Source organism: Cervus elaphus, chromosome 27 (assembly GCF_910594005.1).
Source record: "Cervus elaphus chromosome 27, mCerEla1.1, whole genome shotgun sequence".
Classification (NCBI taxonomy): Eukaryota; Metazoa; Chordata; class Mammalia; order Artiodactyla; family Cervidae; genus Cervus; species Cervus elaphus.
This window is the reverse complement of record NC_057841.1, coordinates 23,751,914-23,776,251: the sequence shown is the minus strand read 5'-3', so window position 1 is coordinate 23,776,251 and position 24,338 is coordinate 23,751,914. Positions and strand designations below refer to the sequence as shown.

At 55.2% G+C, this 24,338-nt stretch overlaps 1 protein-coding gene across 50 annotated transcripts in view; it reads right to left on the bottom strand.

Moving 5' to 3' along the window:
- Positions 1-24,338, bottom strand: part of CELF4 (CUGBP Elav-like family member 4) — a 313,604-nt gene that overhangs the window by 6,034 nt on the left and 283,232 nt on the right. For 10 of the 50 annotated variants that reach the window (XM_043889142.1, XM_043889143.1, XM_043889154.1 and 7 more), the window contains exons 7-12: positions 23,606-23,753; positions 21,697-21,846; positions 17,331-17,396; positions 15,278-15,361; positions 10,262-10,345; positions 4,828-4,999 (exon numbers count right to left, since the gene is read on the bottom strand). In XM_043889142.1, coding sequence (XP_043745077.1) covers positions 4,872-4,999; positions 10,262-10,345; positions 15,278-15,361; positions 17,331-17,396; positions 21,697-21,846; positions 23,606-23,753 — 660 coding nt within the window. In that variant the 3' untranslated portion in view covers positions 4,828-4,871. Of the gene's footprint in view, positions 1-4,827; positions 5,000-5,408; positions 5,488-10,201; positions 10,346-15,277; positions 15,362-17,330; positions 17,397-21,696; positions 21,847-23,605; positions 23,754-24,338 lie in introns of all 50 variants that reach the window. The other 40 variants (XM_043889144.1, XM_043889146.1, XM_043889155.1 and 37 more) reach the window with 13 other exon arrangements.

Below are 24,338 nucleotides of genomic sequence, written 5' to 3'. Positions count from 1 at the left end.
CCGGCTGGCTCTTCCTGCAGCAGATCCCCCTCCCTGAGACCAGGGCCCACCAAGCCCCGCCTGCAGCCCCAGCCCCTCCACAAGGAAAACCCGTAGACCCAGCACCCACGAGAGCCAACTGGCAGGCTGGTGGGGTGGGAGAAGAGGCCTCAGAACTGGGGGGTGGCGGGGGGGGGGGCGGGGGGGGGGGACTCCCTAGTTGTCCCGTGGTTTGGACTCCGTGCTTTCACTGCCCAGGGCACAGGTTCAATCCCCGATGGGGGAACTAAGATCCCACAAGCCACGCGGCACAGAGGCACCAGGTGTCACCACGCAAGTGTAACTAAGGGGCCCCCAGGGACTCCCACCCAGTCCTGGGACGCCCACTCCTCCCCGCCCCGCGGGGTTCCTTCGCTGGCTGCCAGCTTGCCTCCAGCCTCCCTTCAGTGCCTGCCTGTGGTCGACGCTGGGGATTCCACACAGCCCCTCCCCAAAGCTCTCACACACACTTGGCCCCAGCACGTAAACACACTCTCACACTTAGCCTAGGGAGGCTCCCCCGGGTTCCGCTGGCTGGCCACTCCCTTCACGTGAGACAGTGGCCCCTCTGCCTGCCGTGACCCCTGCCTGGCCGCCCTCTGGAACAGCCTCTCCGGGCCCAGCCCTAGACGTGGCAGCAGGGTCACTGACCAGCGTGGGGAACTTGAATCAGGCCTGGGAAGCACCCCCACCCCCCACCCCATGACCTGGGTGAGGAAGTTATGGTCAAGTTGAGCCAATTTAGATGCCAGGTTCTAAACACAGCTGGCCTCTGGCCAGAGAAGGCTCAGGCCCAAAACCACAGCCCAGCACCAGGCAGGTCTGACCTGAAGCACCCGTGCCTGCAAAGCTCGGAGCAGACTCTGTGCAAAAGCACACTCAGATCTAAGCCCAGGGTCCAGAGACACAGGGCGGGGCTCCCAGGATCCAGAGACACGGGGCTCCCAGGGAGTCAGACCCGCCACTCAGCACGTTCTCCCCCTCAGCTCTCCCCCTGCAGAACTGCACAGCCAGGCACCTGCCCTCAGCTCAAGCTCAGCATGCTCCAAGGTGGGACAAGGGACTTGGGTGTCTTCCTGGACCGGATATCATGTTTCATGCTTCTGCCTGTTTCCTTCCTCTTAGTTTCCCAGTAAAGATTTCTTGGAGAAACTCCCATCTTAGCACAAGATAAGGGGCAGGGGCTGCAAGGATGCCAGGAACCCACCTAATAGGAGGCACAGACTGCATCCTACCCAGGCCTCGTTTCAGGGAACCAGAGCCCAACCACACTTCCCTGCCCGCAGCTGCCCTCCCAGGGCCCCTCTCCTTCCCCAGACCCCCCTCACCCCAGTTCTGATTTGACCACCTCTAAGCCTCTGTCTTCACCACTGGCTCGGAGATCCCCCTCCCCGGGCCTCTTCACGCCTAGCCATGTCCCCTGAGCCCCTGCTCAGCTGACCTCTGTCCTTCTGAGCAACCGGAACTCATCATCTGTAAACATCCCTTGTTGGTCTGTAAAATCATGCAACTTTAAGCTGCTTTTATAGCTGCTTCCTCCCTCCCTTGCTGGCAGCAGCCACTTCCCACTGCAGTCCCCGAGTCTGGCCCTTAGCTGGCACCTACCTTCGGTTATAGCCTCTAACAGCCCTGGGCTGGGAAAGCCTGAATGCACCATTTGTTAAAATCCCGTGAATGCAGCCAAAGGGTCAGCCTGAATGTAGGACTTACATGTTATTGTTTAGTCGCTAAGTCACGTCCAACCCTTTTGCGACCCATGGACTATTGTCTGCCAGTCTCCTCTGTCCATGGGATTCCCCAGGCAAGAATCATGGAGTGGGTTGCCATATCCTCCTCCAGGGGATCTTCCTGCCCCAGGGATTGAACTCACATTTCCTGCATTGGCAGGCAGATTCTTTACCACTGAGCCACCAGGGAAGCATAGGGGTTATGTGACATCACAGTGTTTGTAGGGGACTGCCTAGTGAAGGGGTAGTCAGTCGATGGCTGACCCCAGAGAAAGGAGATGTTGTGATGTGTCCCCTCTGGTAGTCAGGAAACTCTGGGGTAGGAGAGAGTGGGACGAGAATACAGGGGGTTTTATCATTCTCCCTACTTGAAGGAAGGGGTTAAGCAGCCTCCCGCCAAATCATGACTCAACCACTCAGTAGCTGATTGGCAAGTGACTTAATCTGTGTGTGCTCCAACTGTAAAACGGGAATAACAACACTGCCTACCTTATAGGCAGCGACAAGTATACAGTTATGTCTCAGAGTTGCTACCTACAAGAACAAAGCCTTGAGCATGGTGAGCATAGTGGGAAAACCTGTGGTTCTCATCTTTCCTGGCTTTTGTATTCCCTGGTGGAAGAACCACTCTGCTTTTTAAACTACTCCCCTCAAGTCCCCCGCCCCCGCAATTACGACTGCTAACTGGTTCTACCCTGAGGGCCTCTTCTTACCTTCTGTCCCAAACAAATCTGCCTCCCTCACCCCTTCCTCTGACCTAGATGTCCCCTCCTTCCTTGGGTCTTACTTGCATCGAGGTCTACAAGGCTAAGACAGGCTGCTTTCAAGGGAGCCACAGAATCCCAGGGCATGAGCCCCCAGCATGCCCCCACCTGAAAACTTCTGATGGCTCCAGCACCTGGGTTTCATCACTGGAGAAATGGAAGCCCAAGAGGGTAAGCACCTTGACCCAGGTCATGCCCTGATGGCAGAGTTAACCTATTGAAGAAAATGTGCTCCATGTCACGAAAGGGCACTTCCACTGCACTGGTCCTCCCTCCTCTGGAAACGTGCCCTCTGCACCATCTGCTGGCTGCCATAGAGCCAGAAGCTCCACGCGGGCAGGATGGTGACATGCATCTCTGCCTCCCGTAACTGAGCACAGGAAAGTGCCCACACTCTGAATGGACGGGTGTGCGTGTGTGCACGCATGCGCATTTGTGTGTGTGTGCGTGCGCACCCGCACGCGTGTGCTCATGCGCATTTCATGCAGACCAGAGATGGGCAGGGGCAGGAATTCAGGAAGCAAGGGACACAGACTTTGCTTTTCCAGTCTTGCTGTGAATAGAGGCTCAAGAAACCTCTTGGAGAGAAGGTGAGTATGGCTGCTCCCAGGTGGACAAAAGGGGTCCTACTGGCAGTTCGGGGATCTGAGAGGAGACTAGGAAACTGGAGCCCTCCCTCCCAGACTCCAGACTCTGACCCTTCACTGGGAGGTGTAACTGTCACGTGACTGACCTTTCTCGCAAGCCCTCTCCATCTCAGGTCACAACTACTCTGCCCTTGCAGCCCCTCCGGCCAGAAATCCAAGCACCATCCTAACCCTCTTTCTCTCACACCCCCTTGAATTCCTTCCGAACAGCACCAGCTCCTTCACAGCACCTCGAGTGACTGCCATCCCCCTGGACTGAGCGGTCCAGGCACTAGACCTCTGCTTGTGGCCCCACGGTCTATCAACACAGAAGCCAGCGATCCTACTCAAATGCAAGTCACCCACAGCCCTCTGCCTGCAGAGCTCTCCAGTGGCTCACTTAGCCCTTCATTTCAGCGGAGACGCTCAAGTCCATGCAGTGGACTGGGTTCCTACACGAGGTGGCCCTCCTCACCCCTGGGATCTCCTTTTCTGCTCCCCCAGCCCCCAACCTGCCATAGCTCTCCATCATCTCGGCCTACTGCTGGTCCTTGCACACACCACCTTGCCCTCACCTTGGAGCCTGTATACCATACCCCTCTGAACCCTGGCACGGCTCCCTGCCTTCCCTTCTTCAGATCTCTGCTCAAATATCACTTTCTCAGCTAGGTCTACTCTGACTACCTGATTTAACTGTAACCAACAATTTCAATACCCTATATAATTTACTCTTTGATCGTATGTCCTTGTTTGATATCTGCCTCCCTTGCTAAGGACAAGGATTCTGATCAGTATCACTCATGCTGAGCACCTAACAGTAGCTGACGCACAGAACTGTGGAAATGGCAGAGGGCTGGCAGCCTGGTCCTGGCCCGGGAGCAAGCTGGGATGGCAGGAGGGCACCGCAGTGGGGAAAGCCAGGCTGGGGGTGAACTCTTGATGACCAGGCAAATCTCCCACCTCACCCTGCCCCCGACCCTGCCCCAGGAAGCTGCTTCATCCAGGGGAGTAAGTGGCCTGGAGGAGGAGTGGCCTGATGGTGCCTCCAGCTTTAAGGCAGGACTCAAAGAGCTGGGAAAAGTGACACCTCCACTCATCACGGGCTCTGAGAAGTGGGCAGGGTAAGTGGCCCCAGTCCAGTACATACAGTCACCCTCCTCGGCCTCTGTCCCCTCTTGTTTTGTTTTGTTTTGTTGGTAAAGTTCTCTTTGAAAAGTCCTGTTCCCTCCTCTCCAGACTGAGCTGTGGGGAACTGGAGGGGTGAGGTGGTCAAGTGTTGACAGGCCTCCAGAGCTGGAGAGTGGAGAGCCAGGGAATCTGGGAGAAGGCCCCAGCACATGTCTATAGCTCCCCACCACAAAGCCTATGTCGCCCAAACTCGCCTGGCCCTGAGCTTGCCATCGGCTCACCCTAGGATTTTTCTGGCAAACAAGATTGCCAGTGTAGACCTTCTCAAAGCAGTTCCCTCCCTCCTGCCCCCTCTTGGCTTTGCAGCAGGGGGCTGGCCATGCCCATTTCTGCCTGGGATGACCACAGCTCTGCGCCTGCCCCCTGGGAGCAGGTCGAGCTGGGCGCAGCGGGTCCAAGGCACAACGAGGGTCCTGGCAACAGAGGCCAGAGGAGGCGGCGGGTCCGTCCGGTATCAACCTCCCCAACCTCCCCCGTTCCCGCGCCCCGGCCGATCCCGGTTACCTGTGCGAGTCCTGGTCTCCCCCGGGGGACGCTCCCGCTGGCGCTCAGTACGGGCGATTGGCGTCTTTGGGCCGCTTCAGCTGCACCTTGAGCCTCTTCATGCCGATCTGGAAGCCGTTCATGGCCTGGATGGCGGTCTGCGCGCTGGCCGGGTTGTCGAAGCTCACGAAGCCTAGCGAGACACGAGGGACGAGGGCCTGGGTTTCCACGGGGCCGCCCCTGCCGGAGGGGGCGGGAAGGGGAGGGGGAGAAGGGCGGGCGCCTAGGGCCGGGGGGCGGGGCGGGCGGAGGCCCCGCCCACTCCCGCCGAGCCTCCGGGGCCGGAGCTAGAGGCTCCGCCCTTCTCGGCCCCCGCCCCCCGGCCCCGGCCTCGCACCCCTCCCTCACAGCCCTCGTGCGCGCGGCCACTTCCGGGGCCCGCGCTGAGGAGGCTCCCGGCTCCCCGACCCGCGCGGGCCCAGGAGGGCCGCCCCCTCTCCGCCTCGGCTCTCGGCGGCGCCGCTATCCCGGGCGCCCTCTCCCCCACCCCGGCCGGCCCCGGCACCTCAGCCCCCGCCTGCGGTGGGAGAGGGCGGACACACCTGCGGGCGGAGGAGTTTATTGGACACTGTCCTCCCTGACAGGAGGGGGCCTGGCAGCGGGAGGGCACGGGGGGCCGGCCTGGGGAGAGAGAGGAGTGCGAGGGGAGGGAGGGGAGGCGCCCCGGAGCGAACGTCGCCGCCGCCGATCCCAGCCGCCCCCGTAGCGAGCGCCGCCGGCCGCGGGCCGGGGCCGAGGCGGGGTCCCCGCCGCCCCTCCGCCCGCTCCGTCCAGGCCTAGGCCCCCCCCAGCCAGGCTCCGGGTGGCCACCCGGGTCAGTCCACACTGGCTCGCGTGAAACGCCACCTCGCTCCCAGAGGCCGGTCGCACCACCCTTTTATGTTTAGTACAGCTCCATCCTGGGAGCAGCGGCTCTTGCCCTGGACTAAGCACGCGCCCACTTGACGCGTCCCCTGTGAACCACTCATAGCACTGATAATGATGTAACAGTAATAGTACAAATTGACCCTATTAGTGAAAGTTCGCTGAGAGCCTTCTCCGTGTACTACAGGCTGCAGAAGTGCTTGTCACATGTTCACTCCTCCCAACATCCCAGGACAAGGATATAGAACCATTCATGGCTCCCAGTCACCTGAAGCAAGCAGCTCCCAGGTGGGACTGGATTAGGTTCCCAAAGTTGACACCTTTTGGAACTTCGAATGCATCTCCTATTTATAGACTACACTACATCAGCATTTCCCAAAACAGCTCTAAACGGTGCTCCTTGAGAAAGGACTTTCTGTGGTCAGGTGGGTTTACAGCCAGGTCACTCTGGAACAGTTCCTGGCACATTAACCAACAAAAACATCCCCCTCCCATCCCAACTTCTCTCTTCTTTATGGCTTTTTTTTAAACCTTGTATTTTCTGGAATTTATTTGACTTTGGAGGCTGTTTCTGTAGTAAAATGGACTTAGATCCTGCAAATATGAAACTAAGCTTGGCAAAGTTTCCTGGCCATCCTGCAAATGTGCATTTGGGGCGTTTGTCCCCAAATGGCCATTAGATATATAAGGGATAGATGTACAGACCCTGCCAAGGTAGAAAGCTGTTTCTTGGTTAACTATCTGTGGTCCCACGGTCCTGCCTGAGACCCCTCCCTCACTCTCCCCATGTGGTGACCCTTTTTCACCTTAACCTCCACCCAGACACTACCTCTTCTGGCCTTTTTTCTCTTTCTCCCTCCTGCATTTCTGCACATTTTCTCTTGCAACCATGCATCATCAAAGACGGGGGAGGGATGTCTGCAGGTACATGTGAGTGTACTCGAAGAGGGCTAGCATGTGAGCTCAGATGAGACTGGTCACAGCTGGGCTCAGGGCAACATATCCAAAATCTGTATTCATCTATACACCTAAATACACAGGAAGGATTTCGGATTATCCGTAGTTAGAAATCAGTGTGAGTCATCTTTACACCTCCCCCTCTCATGCCCTCCTGGCCCATCCCTTCCCCACAAAACTACAGTCAAGCTGTCAGCAGAGCAGTTTTCAAATGTGTGAATGGTGCATCTGTTACATCGCTCTCTTTTTAGGCAAGCTAAAAGCCTCCCTTCCTACCAGGACAAGATAACCTAACTGTTGGTGACAGCTCCCTCCCCAACCCCCCCCCCCCCAAAAAAAACAAACAAATATGGGCGAAGTAGGAAAGAGGCGGAACAAAGATAAAAAGGGCCGGAGATGCTGTGTAGGGCGAAGGTGTAAAAGGAGAGAGAGAAGTTCTGGGAGGAGGCAAGAAGCCCAGCTTCAGGTTGAGTATTAGAAGCCTGGGGGTTGGGAAGGGTTCCAGGCTCAAGGAACTTTTCTTCCTGAACGTTCTTAACTGGCTAGCAGTCAGGGCAGGGAGCATCTCCCCGCTGGCCCCCTCGGCAAGGCTCTGGGCACCATCTCCCATGTACCTGGTTTCCAGGGCTGTGTCCTGTCTCCTAGAGCCCTCTGCCCCATTCCTTCCACCCCTGAGAAGGCACCCGCCTCCCAGACCATGAAGGCTGTGCAGGCAGGATGCCCTCCTGGTGGCCCTCCAGCCCGTCCTCCAACGCAAAAACCATTTGTGAGGCTCACGAAGGCCTCCAAAAGATTCTGTTTATGGTCATAAAGAGCAAGGGAAGACTCTGAGGAGTTCATTTTCACAGAGGACCACGCGTGGAGCAACATAGCCCTTTTAGGGAGAATAAAAGGGGCCCTAGCACCTCCTGAAGGTCCACTCTGACTAGGTCCGTCACATGGAATATCTTGTGTAACGTTCACAGCATCACTGAGAGCTGACCCCTGAAATCCCCACTCCACAAATGCGGACACTGACCCAGAGAGTAAGCGCGCCCGTGAGTGCATGCTGGGGAGACAGCACAGGCTGGGCTGCCAAAGCAAGGGAGGGAATCCAAGAGACTGAAGGAGGAGTCACTGGGCCGGCCCGCTGGGCGGGATCCTGGCCTTTCTCAAGGCTGGTGGGTGTTTCAGTGCTAGATGTTTGTTCAGGAAGAGAGAAAGAACCAGAGCAGAGGTATACGGGGGAGGACTTCCAGAAAAGTAGGGCAAGTCTTTGCTGGAGAACTTGAATGAGCTAACGGCAAGGATAATCTGGGGTTGACTGGAGGGAGTGGCACAGCATAGATGCCAAGGGAAAAGGCTGCAGACTGAGCCTGCTCCAGCCTGGGTACCCAGCAAGTCTGGGCTCTTTGCAGTTTTCTTCTGACTTATGGAACATCTGAGGCTTACTTAGAGACCAAATGCAGCTGATCTCCAGTCTGCTGTTTTTACATACATAACTGTAATTTGTCAGAAGAAACACCAAACAGTGGAGGGGTGCACCCTGGTCTTTTCCTTTGGCCTTGTTCTCCCATCCCCCAGAGAAATGAGCTGCTGGGCAACCGTATGCCTCTGAAGTACCACGGATTTTTAGTGGCAGCTGCTAGAAGGGAAGGGACACTGTGCAAAGATCTTGACTGCCTTGGGGAGCATCATTTCCACCCCGAAGCCCTTCATGGACCTGGAGAACTGATCTCCAAACTGGAATCTCTTTAACACATGCTTTCCGGCACTTCTGCACTTTTGTACCTTTCCCCCTCCCCCATCCCCAAGAGGGGACCCAGGTTCCCTGGTCAAATAACGATCCTATTCTGTCTCATAGCCCCTGAATCTGGGGGTCATCCTGGAGGTGCCGGGCTGACTCAACTCTGGTTCCATGTGTGGCTGTCTGGGGACCAGAATCCTCAATTCTGGGGGACTCAGGAGTAGATCAGACCTGAGAAAGCAGCTCTCATGGAGGCAGAAGAGGTGGGAGAGGAGCTGTGGTGGAGTGGAGAGGAGAGGTGTGGTGATGAGGTGGGTTTCCAGGAGGTCTGAAGCAAACTAAAACTCGGGAAGCCCAGCTGAAGTGGAATTTCAGATAAGCAATAAATACTTTTTTAGTATATCTCCAATATTGCATGGGACATATTGCACATAATATTTGGGACATCTGTGTGTGTTAGTCACTCAGTCATGTCCGACTCTGTGACCTCATGGACTGTAGCCCACCAGGCTCCTCTGTCCATGGAATTCTCCAGGCAAGAATATTAGGGTGGGTTACCATTCCCCTCTGTAGGGGCTCTTACCAACCCAGGGACTGAACCTGGGTCTGCCACCTTGCAGGCAGATTCTTTACCTTCTGAACGACCAGGGAAGACTCATTTGGGACATATGTATACTAAAAATATATCTGTTACTTATCCAAAATGCCAGTTTAACTAGGTATCTTGTGTTTTATCTGATAGCCATACTCCTAGATCCTCCCAAGTCCTTTGTCTCCCGTCTAACACTCTGTTCAGGAGAATTTCCCAAAGGTATCTTCATCCCATTACTCCCTCATCTTCCACTGCCTACAGCACCATATGAAGCATCCTCACCTGAATGATTGAAACGCTCCCCGGCACAGACTTGCCCTCACAGCTGGTCTCCCCTGAACCTTCCTTTCTCTCCAAAGCCTCCAATTTCCTCATCCACTAGCCTCTGACTCTCCTCATCCCAGCCCCCATATGCTCATCCATTCTATTTCCCCCTGCTTGGAATTCCCTCCCCTTCTGTCTGCTTGCATCCACCTGCCTGTCTCATTCCTCCATTAGTTGGTGCCTGGCAGATCTCACTGCCATTGAATAGATATGATTTTCATCTAAGCTCAGACCTGAGGCTTCCTGAGGGCAGGGACCAGTTTCCTCTTCCTGATTCCTCGACAGTTTCACTCTGGTGGCCTGAGGGGTGGGGGTTCGGGGAGGACGGTGCATTGGATGGCAAGAAGGGAGCAAAGAGCAGGGTAGACAGAGAAGGGGGGCAGGCGCAGGACAGAAAGATGGACAGAGGAGGCCAAGGGGCCAGTGGGGTAGGGACTTCAGTCAGGTGAACCCCCCACCCCAAGGATCATGCTCAGCTTTGACCCCCAGGGCCACTGTAGCCTTGAGAGGAGAAGGGTGCTGGGAGAATGGCTGTTGTGAGGCTCTGCCCCCTGCCCCTCCTCCTCCTGCCCACGATGGGTCCCTTCCCTTCTCAGTTGGTGGGAATTGAGCTTTGGGGCTGGGAGAGGAGGCTCTCCCTTGGACTGGGGGTGGTGGGTAGGAGACTGGATGGGAGTGGGCAGGGAAAGCCAAGAAACCAAAGAACGGAAGAGAGAAAAGGGTGAGAGATGGAGGCTGGAGGCTGGGCACAGGAGCACTTGGGAGTGGGGGCGCGGCGATGTGAAGAAGCATGTTAAAAGCAGTTGGACACCGGTAAATTGGTGCGAACACCACCCTGTCCTAGGTGAAGTTGGTTTGTTATCTTTACCCACCAAAGCATTTACTTTGGTTAGTCGCCCGATCCACAAACACTTTCGAGGAGATGACATTACCGAAAGGGAGGAACATCTGCATCAGCTCAGCGTCCCCAAACTCCTGGGGCAGATGGTAGATGAACAGGTTACAGCCCTCGGGCCCTGCGGTGGGGGGGGGAGGGGGTCGGGGGAGGAGGGATGGCGGGGTGGGGGAAGAGAGAGACAGAGGAGAGGTGAGCGAGTTAGGCAGCGGCAGCAGGGAGGGGTAGGGGCGAGGTTAGGAGGGGGGTCTCATCCAAGGTCCAAAAGCGGCCACAGAAAAGTGGGGAGCTGCTGAGCCCCGGGTCTGAGCTCTGGTCTCCACTCTGCCCTCGAGCAAGTCTCTGAACCTCTCTGTGCCTCAATGGTCTTTTCCGCATCACAGGGTGCCTGGCAGCTCTAGGACTCCAGGGGTGTAGGCAACAAGTGAATGGGGTGAATGTGCCTGGTTAGTCTTGGAGGAGAGATGCTGAGGAGAGGCAGTGGGTAGGGAGACCTGCCCAGCACCTCCCCCACAGGGGAGGATGGAGGGAAGTGCTGGGGGCAGCCCTGTCTCTGCAAGCCTCACTCCCCATTGTCCCCCAGCCAAAGGCAGGACTCTGGGCCTGGAATGCCCATCCTCTGTCCTGGCCTGCAGCCACTCTTTCCCACTTGATCCCCAAAGGCCTTACCCTCCGCTGCCCTGAACCTTAAAGTTAGCCCTAATCTTGAAGGTGGAAACCAAGATTTATCCCACCTGCTCCAGCAAGCCAGGTAAGCAGAAAGGGCTTCATAGAAAGGTTTCGTGATGGGACACCCACAAGCAAGGGTACCACCAGCTTCATCATATAAAAGACTCCCCATTTCAACAATAAGAGCCCTGCCACTTCTGTAGTGCTAACTGCATGCCAGGCTGCTCTGTACACTTTATGTATATGTTAATTCACTTAATCCTTACAGCTGTCTTGAGGCTACTGTCATCCCCACTTCACAGATAAGAAAGCTGAGGCCAGAGAGGTTAAGTCACCTGCCAAGTCACGTAGCTAGAAGGTGATGGAACCAGGATATGAACCCAGACCCAGGCTGTCTGTCTCCATGGTCTGCATCCTCCTCTCTCTCTACTTCCCGATCATAAATTTCAGTGCCCCAGAAATCCTGAATCCTCTTGGATTCCAGATAGCTAAATTTCCAGATAGCTAAAGATTTACATGTTTCTTTTAAAATAAATTTTTTTTATAAAAATTAAAACATACTGGCAGTTTCTTTCAAAATTAATTATGAATTTGATGGGGGACTTTGTAATTTCCTCATTTCTGTCTCACCGCAGCAAAGATTTGAAGCGACAGATGGAAGAGTGTTACAGCTCTGTTACAGCTCAGTTTAAATGCCAGACCCATGTTACAGCTCAGTTACAGCTCAGTTTACATGTTTCTTTTTAAGTGACCAAAAGGCTGAGTTTTAGCTCTTTGAATGAGAAATCTCTCCAAGCTGCTTCCTCTTTTTCTTGCATCTAAAATAAAGTGTGCCACATAAAACTTGACCTTTTAAACTGTGTGTGTGTGTGCTCAGTTGCTAAGTCGTGTCCCGTTCTTTGTGACTCCATGGACTGTAGCCCACCAGGCTTCTCTGTCCATGGGATTCTCCAGGCAAGAATACTAGAGTGGGTTGCCATTTCCTACTCCAGGGGATCTTCCTGACCCAGGGATGGAACCTATGTCTGCTGCATTGCATGTTGACTTTTTACCACTGAGCCACCTGCGAAGCCTAACTACTTCTGACATACTTCTGACTTCTATTTTTACATCTTCCATCTATTTCTGTGCCCTTGAGGGTCATAGCTGATAGCTAAGAGTCCTCTGACCACCAAAGCCTCCCTCTGAACCAATGAGCTCCTCGCCCCTGGTCCCTGCCCCACACCATCTGCCCATCCCTACTCTCTGGCCTCCACTCCCTAGACGGCGCTTTCAGAACAGGTGCAAGCGAGCTCCCTTACCCACTGCCAGGGGTCCTGGTGCAGAATTCCCCAAGCCCTGGTGGCCCTTCCTCCCCACCACACCCACCTCCCTTCCCCTCCAACCATGGCATGTTTTCACTGGCTCATACCCTATGGATGTGTCCCTTGATGGTTCCCAGCTAGATGTGAGTCCCCACAGCTCTGGGGCTCCCACAGCCCATATTCTGGGCAATACTGAGGCTCTTTCTCCAGTAGGTCTGGGAAGATTTCTCTCCAGCCAGAAGGGGGCACTTTCTAGGGGGCAGGAGCATTTGCCTTCCCCATACTCCTACTCTGCTCTCCCTGCACTCTGACACCCACCTTGAACTTGGGGGCCTCCCTACAAGCTCAAGTCCTGCAAGCTGCTTGGATGTTATTTCTGTTCTCCTTAAAAGAGACGAGGAGCCTCGAAGGGCAGAGTCTATGCATTCAGTCCCCTCAGCATGGTGTGTGGCTGAGCCCCACAGGGCCAGCTCTCCCAGTCCCAGGCTAGCCCTCTGCCCCTCACCCCCAACAGTGGGCCTACACATTGTCATTCTCGGGCTACCCTGGAGCCCTCAGTGCATTCTCTAATTCCCAGATTATCGAGCATCCAGATGGCACAACCATAGGACTTTGGATATCAATCTGGTCCAATCCAGCCTTCGGAGAAAAGAGAAATGGAGCTCCAGAGACAGAAAGTGATGGGCCTGGAGTGCACCATGTCCCCTGGCACAACAACCCAGGTGGTCTGGGGCAGGCATCCTCAGGGGCTTCAGGCATCTGTTCTCAGGGTCAACTCAAAGACAAGGGAGCTGGAAGGTGGTTCCTGCCCAGCAGCCAGCATGTCCTGGTATCTCAATGGCATTGACACAAGTGGTGGTGACCACGTGGAAAGAGGCTAACCACTGGCATGCCTGGAGGAACACAACCTTCTTGTTCATGCCTCATGCAAAACTGGACATGGCTTTCGTCTGGCTCCATCCCACTCCATTTCCAGGCTCACCTCATACTTGGCAGCACCCATGCCTTGCCTTTGCTCCTGCTGTTCTCCCTGCCTTGGATACCCACCTCCCCATCTCCAAATCTGAAGACTTCAGGACCCCAAAGAATTCCCCAAAGACCCCACTCCCAGCACCGTGAGTTCACCCCTGTATGCAGTGTACCTCTCTAAAGATCTAGGTTCACATCTCACCTCTCCCTCTTCCCTGCTCCCCCAGGGTACCAAAGTCAGGGAGGATGGGGACAACAGTGGGAGGCCCCCCTGTCTGAGGGGAGGCCAGAGTGGGGACTGGTGTTGCCAGAGTGGCGACACAGGGTCTGCTCTAGGGAGCAGGGCATGGGGGTGGGAGGGCCTGATGCTGCTCTGAGATGGAGAGAAGGTACGTGGAAGAGTTCAGAGCTAGATGCATGGGCTGGTACAAAGTGTGAGGTAGCGGGTAGGACAGGGAGCAGATGAAGGGGATGGGTTTACACCAGTGGTAGGGGCTGTCATGTGTGTTGGGGCAAGCAGCACTGATCTGCAGCTGTGTGTGTGTGTGTGTGTTTGTGTGTAGAGGCCTCTGAGCCACAGGCCAGAGTGATTCAGGGCACTGACTACAAGGTAAGGGAGGGTCAGCCTGATGTCACAGTGGTGACAAAAGCAGTAAGGGCCCTTGGGCACAGTTCTGGGCCTGAGATGGGCAAAGCTGGACCCCACCACTTGTGACTCTGATCTGACTGATGTGGTGCTGGAAGGCACAGACTGGAGGGAGGAGGGCAGGGCAGGCTCCAGGGCCACAGCCCAGGGAGGGGACCTGCTGGCAGAGGCAGGCTGATGCCCTATCACCCACCCCCATTTCACCGATGGGCTCGGGTGTGACTTGGAGCTGCAGCAGCGCGTGGCTGCAGGAGCGAGCAGGGGGCCTCGCTGTGCACCCAGCTGGGTTCCTGCGGCTTGATCTTCACGGGCCCTGGGAAGATGGTGACACAGGTCTTGGGAGCGGCCCCCTGCACGTGAAATGAGAGAATGCCTCACGTACAACTTTGGAGGGGGTGACCAACTGGTGAGAGAAGGGCGGCATGCACAGTGAGAAATCAGCAGGTGACTGCTGGAGTCTGGAGACAGTCTTGAGCTAGGTGATCCTCACACCCCTCCAGGGAGTGATTGCCACTGTCCTCATTCTACAGGTGAGGACGCCAAGGCTGAGAGAGGAGAGGCCGAGCTAGGACTCGAACCTAGAAGGGTTCGCTTCAAAGACCAGGCTCTCAGCTGTCCAGGCTCTGGGGCCTGTTTGGGACCACAGAGCTTTGGACTAACAGCCAAACTAGGTCGTTTCTAGGACTAGCCCACCTCCCATAGCTGTGGGACCATCTGCTGCAAGGACTACAAACCAGTGATCTGGAAACCAGCGGACCTTTCTGGCCATGTGGGCTACTGAGTGGGTGTGGTGGCCTCACTGGCAGAGTGACCCTTTTCATGTGGTGGGAGACAGGACCCCATCAAACTGGTCTCTGTGAGCTTGGACTTGTTATCCAGTCCCCATGGGGCTCCAGACTCTGCAATGGGAGGACTCTTAGGGTCTCGAGGAGGTTCCAGCATCTGAGGCCCATTGGCCTGCTTCCCTGCTCAGAGCAGGGCCTCAAAGCCAGCTTTCTGGGATCCCCTTATTTTGCTAGGCCTACACCAGAGCACCCCATCCCCTCACCCACCCTTGGATCCTGCCCTGGGAGCTCCAGGTGGGCTCTCCTGCTCACCGAGAGGGCAGAGCTTCTGTCCTAGATGGAACTGGTCTCCCCGCTCCTGCCCACCACCCCAGCCATAAGCATCCCTATGTCTCCCCTTCCTCTCCGCTGGACAAACACTGCCCATTGTGGGAGGGGCGACTCCTGGACCCTGCCTCCTCCAGGCCCCCACCGTCCTGACCTCCCTCCACTGGGGTTTGCAGAGTTGCCTGTGACATGCACCTCCACTCCACCTCTCACAGTCCCGCAACCCCCCTCACCCTCGGCACAATGCAGATGTGGTCACTCTGCCAACAGAACACCACCGCCAAAGGCCTGGGGGAGCAGCCTCTTTGGGGGGAGAAGGGGGAGGGGCGTAGGAGCCCCACTGGCAGACTCACCTTCTCTCTGTTGCTGGGGGATCATTGGAGGTGGCTGAGGAAAGGCCTGGCTTATCTGACCATAGGCAGCAGGGTAGGCGGCTGCTGGAGGACCCAAGGGAAGAGGCAAGAGCGAGAGACGGTGACAGTGACACGAAGAGAGACGGGTGACAGGCAGGAAGAAAGAGAGACGTTTCAGTGGTGAGCAGTCAAAGCAGACCAGTGAAAAAAATGCACTTTTAACATAACGTCGGTTTTTAGCAGTAATGAAGGACAAGCAGCAAAGGGAAGACTAGAAGTTGCATACGTGCACTGGTGTGTGTGCATGTGTGTGCATGCTGGTGTATGCATGTGTGTGCGCATGTGTGTGTGCATGCCGGTGTATGCATGTGTGTGTGGGCATGCTGGTGTATGCATGTGTGCATGCCAGTGTATGCATGTGTGTGTGCATGCCGATGTATGCATGTGTGTGTGCATGCCAGTGTATGCATGTGTGTGTGCATGCCGATGTATGCATGTGTGTGTGTATGCCAGTGTATGCATGTGTGTGTGTGCATGCCGGTGTATGCATGTGTGTGTGCATGCCTATGTATAAATGTGTGTGTGCATGCTGGTGTGTGCATGTGTGTGTGCATGCCAGTGTATGCATGTGTGTGTGCATGTGTATGCACATGCCAGTGTATGCATGTGTGTGCATGTGTGTGTGCATGCCAGTGTATGCATGTGTGTATGCATGCGTGTGTGTGCATGCCGATGTATGAATGTGTGTGTGCATGTGTGTATGCATGTGTGTGTGAATGCTGGTGGGTGCATGGGGGAGGTGAGTTTAATCTGCTACAAGGAACAACCCACATGTGCAGATAATCCACAATAATGGATAATCAAAAACATCAGAATGGAAAGGATGGCCCCACACCACCTGGAACCCACCAGGTTTCCCCTTCTCTGAGCCCTAGCTGCCTCGGGCTCACACAACCTCACCCGTGCTCAGATGGCACCTGTGTGGGAGGTGGGGAGTCACCCTAGGTGTGAGCTTGGCCTCTGGAATCCTGCCAGTGGCTGGTTCCCCAGGGGCTGAGGACTGAGTTGAACAAATCTGATGCTTTCTATATTCAAATGGAAAAAGGGTCAGAGGAGGCACAGGACTGGCTAGACCCTCCTCAGCCTGGCCTGGCTCCCGAAGGGGTTTAGGGGGCTCAGCAGGTGAGGAAGAGAGCTTCCCCTGCACTCTAGGTGACAGCCAGCTCATGCAGACCCCCATATACCAGGCAGCCCCATTACCCTCCGGGGAGACACTGCCAGCTCATCTGAATGCAACGAGGAGAGGGACCCTGATGGGGCCAGACAGCAGGACCCTGGCTGGCAGAGATGATTGTGGAGGGTGTGTGTGTTTGCACACATATGTGTGTTGTCCAGCCCAGAGGCAGGAGAGAAGCTTGGCTGACAGCTGACCTTGGGCTTCCCACAGTAGCTCATCACCTCCCCATTCAGTGACCTGAGGCTACCTGCCCGCTTCTCCTTTTTTCTACCTTTGGCGGCCTGTCCTCCACATTCCTGGTCTTCCTCGCTCGGGCCCCACTCCTGTTGCCTGTGTGTGGCTGGGAGTTGGAGGGAATGGAAGCTGCTTCCCTTCCTTCAAACAGTCATCTGTGCTTTCTGGGACAGTGGCCCCCCAGCTCCAGTCTCATGTGGTGCTGCTGGGAGGCTGGTGCCCCTGGACAGACCCGCCCTGGCAGCACCATGCGGGTGGCACATCTGGCCTCAGAGATGCTGCTTCACAGCAAGGCTAAAGCTTAGCCCAGCTCACCAGTTCAAATGGGGTTCTGAACCCCCACCACTGCCAGGATGAATGAGGGTGAGGTAAGCTCGGCCTGATCACCAAAGGACGCCTGCAGAGAGCGAGGCAGCCTGGTGGAGGGACCACAGCTCCCTGTCAGTCCCTCCCCACTCCCCCGAACCCCCACACTGCTAAGCCCAGGCTTGGGTGGGGCGGGGCATTGGTGCCCAGGCACAGGGAGGTGCCCGCAGCCGGGGACCACCGTGGGGACCACCGTGGGGACGCGTGGATACTAACGACCTGCATACTGCTGCACTCCGGCGTAGGCCTGCTGCAGGGGGTCCGCGGCCGTGGGGCTCTGCGCTGCAGGGGAGCCAAAGGGCAGAGGTCAGCAATGCCTGCTCAAACCAGCCCCTCCCCCGCCACGCCCCTGGAGATGCTGCTGCAGCCACACTGCCTTCCCGGCCACCGCGGTCCCTGTCCTGTAGCAGGACATCTGAGGCAGGCTCCCTGAATGGCTGGGAGGGGGCGGCCCTTTCCCCAGCCTGGGGCCCTCAGAAGGGTGGTGGGCTGCTCCCCCTGGTTGGGGGCTGTAGGCTGCCGCTTTGGGGGGCAGCAGAAGGTTTGGGGGGCTCATGCAGAAGGCTGGGGAGGGCGGGGAAGGAGACAACAGGGGGGGCTTGACCATGAGGGGCTGGGTGGGGGGACACCTGAGGGATCTGGTCCTGGAGAAGGCCTGTGTGAGAACAGGCAAGGGGGCCAGAGGCTGTCAGGAGGGTGGTCTCCTCCTCACTTAACCCTAGTCCCCAGTGGAACTAGGGGGCAGAACCTGAAAGAGCATGGAGGCCTCATCCTGACATTCTCTCTGGGCCACCCACGCCTGCTCAAATAGAGGGACCCCCTCCCAAATTCTTTAGGAGTTTGCATGAGGCACACAGGTCTTCCACTCCCGGGCATGCCCGTGGTAGGACCGACCACACAATTGAGATCTGCCCCACAAATGATATCTGTCTGTCCACAGACACCGGGGAACCAGAAGACCAAGGGCCTTATCACACCCAATCTCATGATATCCACCAGGATATCCACCGCCCAGTGCCGGAGCACCAGAGGCTGATACTTTGGCAAGCAACCCGGGGAAGCTGGACCAGGGAACAGGCTCGGTTCACTTCTGTTGCCTTTGTGGTGTCTGCAGATGTGGTGGGCAAAAGTCTGGATGGTGCATGGACCAACGGTGAGCTCTGCCTTTGGTGATGCAGGTCAGTGATGACCGAAGTGGGAGTGGGCTGGCCTTGGGGGCCCAGGGAGGTGGGTGGGGAAATATCCAGCCTCATTACCTTTGAGACCAGCTGGAGAACACAGGGAGATAGAAAGGAAACCATCCAGGTTTATCTGCCTGGTGACCCAAGCTAGCCAAGCTAACTGGCCATGCCAGGCTCTGGGGCCAGTAGACCAGGAAGAATTCCCAATCCTCCTGTCTGAGCTCCCTCCCCTGAACCTCTCAGTAAAGTCACACCAGAATGATAGCACTGGGTGTCAGGGGGGCAAGGGAAAGTCCTGGGCCAGAGGTCCTCGGGGGAGGGCACAGCTCAGAGGGGTGAGCTAAAGATGGGTAAGGATGCAGGTTCCTTCCCACCTGGGGTTGTCCAGGACAAAACCTACCCCTCTGTTTCACCCAGGGTGGACACTGGAGAGGCGGTGGTAGTGGTGGTTGGCCACGTGACCGCCTGCTCCCTCCCCACCTGACTCTTGCACCAGCCCTAGCTCCCTGGAGAGAGAGAGCTATCTTGCTTGTCCTCGTGGTCTACCCAGCTCCGGAACTGGCCTTTATACCATCTAGAAAAAAGATATCTCTTCTTTGGGCAAAGTTTGGGCCCTACGCAGAACAGAAGGTGTACGACTTATACGGCAGGTCCCTCTGCAACAATGCTAGGATCACAGCAAGTGCTCAGCAAATAGTGCGACGTAGCGAGGAATGAACAGTCCTTATTATTTCAAAAGCCACCCCTTCATGGTGTTATGTGGCAGAAAAGGCCACACTGTGTGCTTCCAGCATGATCTCGAGGGCAAGAGGGGAGAGTAGAGATGCTACCTGGGGCTAGGTAGTGGAGAAAAGCATTTCAGAGCCTCCTCTCTACTTCTCTGCTTAATGGCCTCATTAGTAACTGCCAAAGAATGAACACTTTGAAGGATCTCGCTCATTATAGCAGCTCCAAACTCCACATTTAAAGATGGTAAATGAATTTTTTTAATGTACTACTTTTTTCCTTTCCTTCCCTTCATCCCTCCCTCCTGCTTTGGCAGGGGATTGTTTATGGGATGTGCCAGATTGTTACAAATGGGGGAGAGAAACCTTTCCAAATTCCATGAGGGAAATAGTTCACAGATGTTGGTGGGGGTGGGGAAAGAACAGGTTTGTCAAAATCCAGAGATCCAGATGGGCCTGTGGGCAGGGAGGGGAGGGGGCGGTGAAACCACTCAGATGTGCTGGGGACTGTATCTCCCAGCCCACAAGCCTGAGTGAGGAGGAGCCCAGGAACCTGAGATGGGTGGGGTCTCTCCCATCTCCAGCTTGCCAAGCCCCTCCCAGCCTGGAGCCTTCGCCCTTCAACAACACTCCAGATTCCCCTCTAGGCCCTGTCACTTCATCCTCTAGGCTTCTCTGACCTCTGTGCTATGCACTGAGGGGTGAGGTGTGGGAAAACACGGGGAGGGGATAAACAGCAACTCTAAGTTCAAAGTCAGGAAATTCTCCTCCATTTCTCTCTGGCTCGGTAACCTTGTCCTCTGCTGCTGGTGGAGCTTGTATATTCTCTGGGTGTCTGGGTCTCACTCCAGAATGCTGAAATCAGAATCTGGGCATCTGTGGGTTTGCACAGTAGATTCTGGTGGGCAATAAGAGTGTGGAGCACTAATGTGCCCCCCAAGGCTGCCCTCCTCTGCTCTAGTTGGGCCAACGTCCTTACACTCTCTGACCCACCAGGATGGCCCCTCTGCAGCACACTGCTCCTTGCTCATCCATGCACAATGAACTCTCCCTTCATTTGAATCCTTAAGCATCTCAAGTCAGAGAACACTCACTCTTGATGAAACTCTGCTGTACCATATTCTGTCGATGCATACTGTACTCCTGCCTGGATTCTGATCTCCTCAGAGATCAGACCATGTCCTGCCCTCCTTCTGGGGCCCCCCTTTCATCTGTCACAGATTGGGCACTAAATGAGGCTTATGGGGACTCTGTGACCTCATTACCTGCCCTCCAAGAAGGAGGACACAGCTCTCATCATCCTATTGCATTGCCTCTTACCGGTCTACTCTAGAGCTTTGGGCCCACCTTCCCTGTGCCAATGCAAGTCCACCCTCAAGACCAGAGAGAGGCCCTGCTTCAAGTCAACTGGGCAGTCTTACCACAGAACTGCCAAATCTTAGAGGAACAAAGTTATTCAAATTTTAGAGGAACAAAGAGAGAGTCCCTTGGACTGCAAGGAGATCAAACCAGTCAATCCTAAAGGAAAGTAGTTCTGAATATTCACTGAAAGGACTGATGCTGAAGCTGAAACTCCAGTAGTGTGGCCACCTGATGCAAAGAAGTGACTCATTGGAAAAGACCCTGATGCTGGGAAAGATTGAAGGCAGGAGGAGAAGGGGACAACAGAGGATGAGATGGTTGGATGGCATCACTGACTCAACGGACCTGAGTTTGAGTAAACTCTAGGAGTTGGTGATTGAATGGGAGGCCTGGCATGCTGCAGTCCATGAGGTCACAAAGAGTCAGACACGACTGAGCCACTGGACTGAACTGAAAGTTATTCAAGGGCAGGCCTCCTGGATCTTCCTGTGTGCCAGAATTCAAGCAGGACCCAGGAGCTGTCCAAGGTTCTGGTCCTCTGTTCAAGGTGCTGACCACAGTTTTGGTATGCAGCAAGGGACCGAAGTGGTGGGTACTAACCAGTCTAGCAATCTATATACCTCCACTTCCTTCCTGGAAGAGTCTTTTCCTACTTAAAACTAAATGTAATTATTCTTTTAGCATCTATACCCTCACTTCTTTGGGTCAAATTCACTCTCAAGTAATTTGCAGTTACTAGCCTCTCTTTTGGAGAAGGCAATGGCACCCCACTCCAGTATTCTTGCCTGGAAAATCCCATGGATGGAGGAGCCTGGTGGGCTGCAGTCCATGGGGTCTTGAAGAGTCAGACATGACTGAGCAACTTCACTTTCACTTTTCACTTTCATGCATTGGAGAAGGAAATGGCAACCCACTCCAGTGTTCTTGCCTGGGGAATCCCAGGGACAGGGGAGCCTGGTGGGCTGCTGTCTATGGGGTCACACAGAGTCGGACATGACTGAAGTGATGTAGCAGTGTAGCAGCCTCTCTCTACCTGGTTGAAAAACTCATCTATTCTCTTCTCTCCCCCGAGGGAGTCCCAGAAATGGTTTTTTTTCTCACCCATCAGACCGACAAACACCCATGGATCTGTCTTCTCTCCCATCAGAAGCTCCCTGAAGGAGGGCAGGATCTCTCCCTGATCACATTTGGGGTTCCACCAAAGAACAGACAGAGGGAAGGAGCCACACATTCCCGTGATAACAGTGAGGGCAGGGACAGGAAAGGATGAGGAGCATGCCGCATGGAGAAGGAAGGGGTACCAGATGTGCTTACCTGGGTAGGGGTGGATGCCATTGGCAAATACAGCTTCTGCAGCGGGTTGCCCATTGGCCTGTGGGGGGAGGCCGGTGAAGCCGTTCACCCCAATGGGGGACGGGATGCTAGGCACGGCTGGTGCAGTGATGCCCGGAGGGGTGCTGCCTCCTGGTTTTAGAGGTGATGAGGGGTGGAGGAGGGGAGACAGGCAGAATAAAGGCAATGAAGGTCAACCCATGGATCTCCACCCCCTGGCTCCAAGGGCCCGGGCACAGACTTGGACCTCACACATCAACTCAGTCCAACCTGTGAATCAGGCCTTGGGTTATCTCCCTATGTGTAACGACTCTACTCATCCCAACTGTATCTATTCTTCAAATTGGAGTCCAAATCCCACCTTCTCTACAAAGACTTCTCTGACCACTGACTGCTCAACCTTGGAGCTGCAGCACATAGACCTCTAAGTGTCCATGACTTTGACCACAGTCGGTCTTCTTTTAGTCTTTTTCAATGGTTCGTGCTCACGCCAGCTAAGTCAGGATGGACTGGTCCTTGTTTGGCCACCAAGGGGATTCTAAGCTGTGGCTCTGCTCTCTGCTATCTTGACTGGATCACTGATGGGCTGATCTGCCTTCCCATGAGGGAGTCTTGATACTCAGGTGGAGGGAGTCTTAATTGTGGTACTTTCTTGCATTGAGGGAGAAAGGCCTTTGCAGAGTTCAGATTCAGCCCTTTTCATATACAAATTAGACACCCTGGCTACCTCCAGTTAAGACAATGGTGATGTCACTATGGTGAGGGTAAAGTTGGGATTAGATGACAGCACACTGCCCTCCCTACACCAGGTGTGGATAGCGTCTTTATTGTACTGAGGACCCAGAGGCTGGGAAGGGCCTTCCTCTTCATGTAGGAAGCAGAGAGGGTCTCTCTGTGGATAAGGACCTGAGGTCATCAGGAGTGTCTCCAGGTTGGGGATCAGAGCTGTGGGGTGGTGCTCAAGTTGAGGCTAGAGATGGCACAGCCTTTTATAGTTTTTAGCTGGGAAAGGAATAGCTCCTGGATGTTGGGAATACTGCTACTATGGCCTGAGAACAGAAAGCCAAGGAAGCTTGATGAATGAGAGCCCAGCCCTTGGAGCTAGACAGGGATGCTTCTCTTTGAAACTATTGGCACTTATGGCCGGCCACACATTTCTTTGAAGGGAGCTATCCTGTGCATCACAGGATATTTAGCAGCATCCCTGCTCTCTATCAGATTACAGTACTCCTTCAGTTGTGACAACCAACAATGTCTCAGGACATTGCCAGATATTTGGGGGCAAGGGGCAAAATTGCCCTGGTTGAGAATCATTGAACTGGATAACAGCCAAGATCCAATTAAAAACATGCTTTGTAAGTAGAGCTGTTTTCAACCCCTCTGTCCTTTAGCAACTCTTGCAGTTCTCTCTTGCTTGTTCTGTAGTTGTCTTGAAAAAATCAGTGAATCTAGGTTGGGTTAAAGGAAATTGAAAAATGGGGCTCCTGTGGTTGGACCAGGGACCAAACAGGGCCACAAAGTGGGCAGGGCTCTTCTCCCTCAGACCTCAAAGGGAGATGTGTTCATGTCAATTTCTTTCCAGATCTCTATACTACAGATCAACATGAACTGCTTCCTGACATGGCTTAACAACTCAAGTGAAACTGTCGCCACTCTGAAATCGTATCTTGGATAGCAGGGGTTCCACATCCCATCTTCCCATGGGTCCTCAGGAATTAGAACATTTTTGAGACAAACTGCTCAAGGATGATGCCGGCACTGGTCCCAGACACTGGGTGCTCTTGACCCAGGATGGTCTGTTCGTAGCCGAAATTCGCCAAACCAAGGTACCAACCTGGGTTCAGCAGCTTTCCTGCTAGGCCAGGCCTCGTGTTGGTACCTGCCCACTCACCTGAGGTTGGGGTCATGGGTGCGGCTGCCAGGCCGTTCATGTTGAGGGCCGCCATCTGCTGCATCTGGGCGGCGGCGAAAGCAGCCATGGGGTTCAGGTAGCCGCCCTGTGCGACTGACGCCATTAGGGCCGCTTGCTGCTGCATCAGCTGGGGCAGAGGGAGTGGAAAAAATATCATGCGCTTCCAGGAGGGCGGCCCTCCCCACCAAGGGGTCATTCAGCTCCTGCTCCTGGAGACCAGCTCCCAGGCCATCAATCCCAGGGAGCTCAGATGCATGTCTCTCCTCCCCTCTCCGAGAGCCCTGAGCCTTCCCCACACCTTCCCTAGTTCTCAGGGCTCCAAGGGTGCCAGCCAGTCCTGCGGTTCATGGAGATGTGACATCCAAAGCTCTAGAGACACCTGGATGAGCTGCTGTAGACCTAACTTGGCAAGGTTTCTGTTTGGGATGGTCCTAACTTCGAGTCTGCAGGGTAGAGGTTACAGGAGCATCCTAAATGAAACCCAGAGGTGAGCAGGAACTGGGAAGTTGGTTGAAACTGGCCATTTGGACACTGCTGAAGAAGCGAGGTGAGTTTGCAGTGTTAGAACCAGAGCCCTGGCCTACCTTAGTGCCACCGGTGTGGGGGTTGTGGTCACAAGTCCAGGAAGCAGCTGAGGGGCGATGCTGGCAGAGCCCGCCCCCATGTGGGAGAATGGGCCTGAGAGGACCTCAGGGGAAGTGTGGGTGAGGGG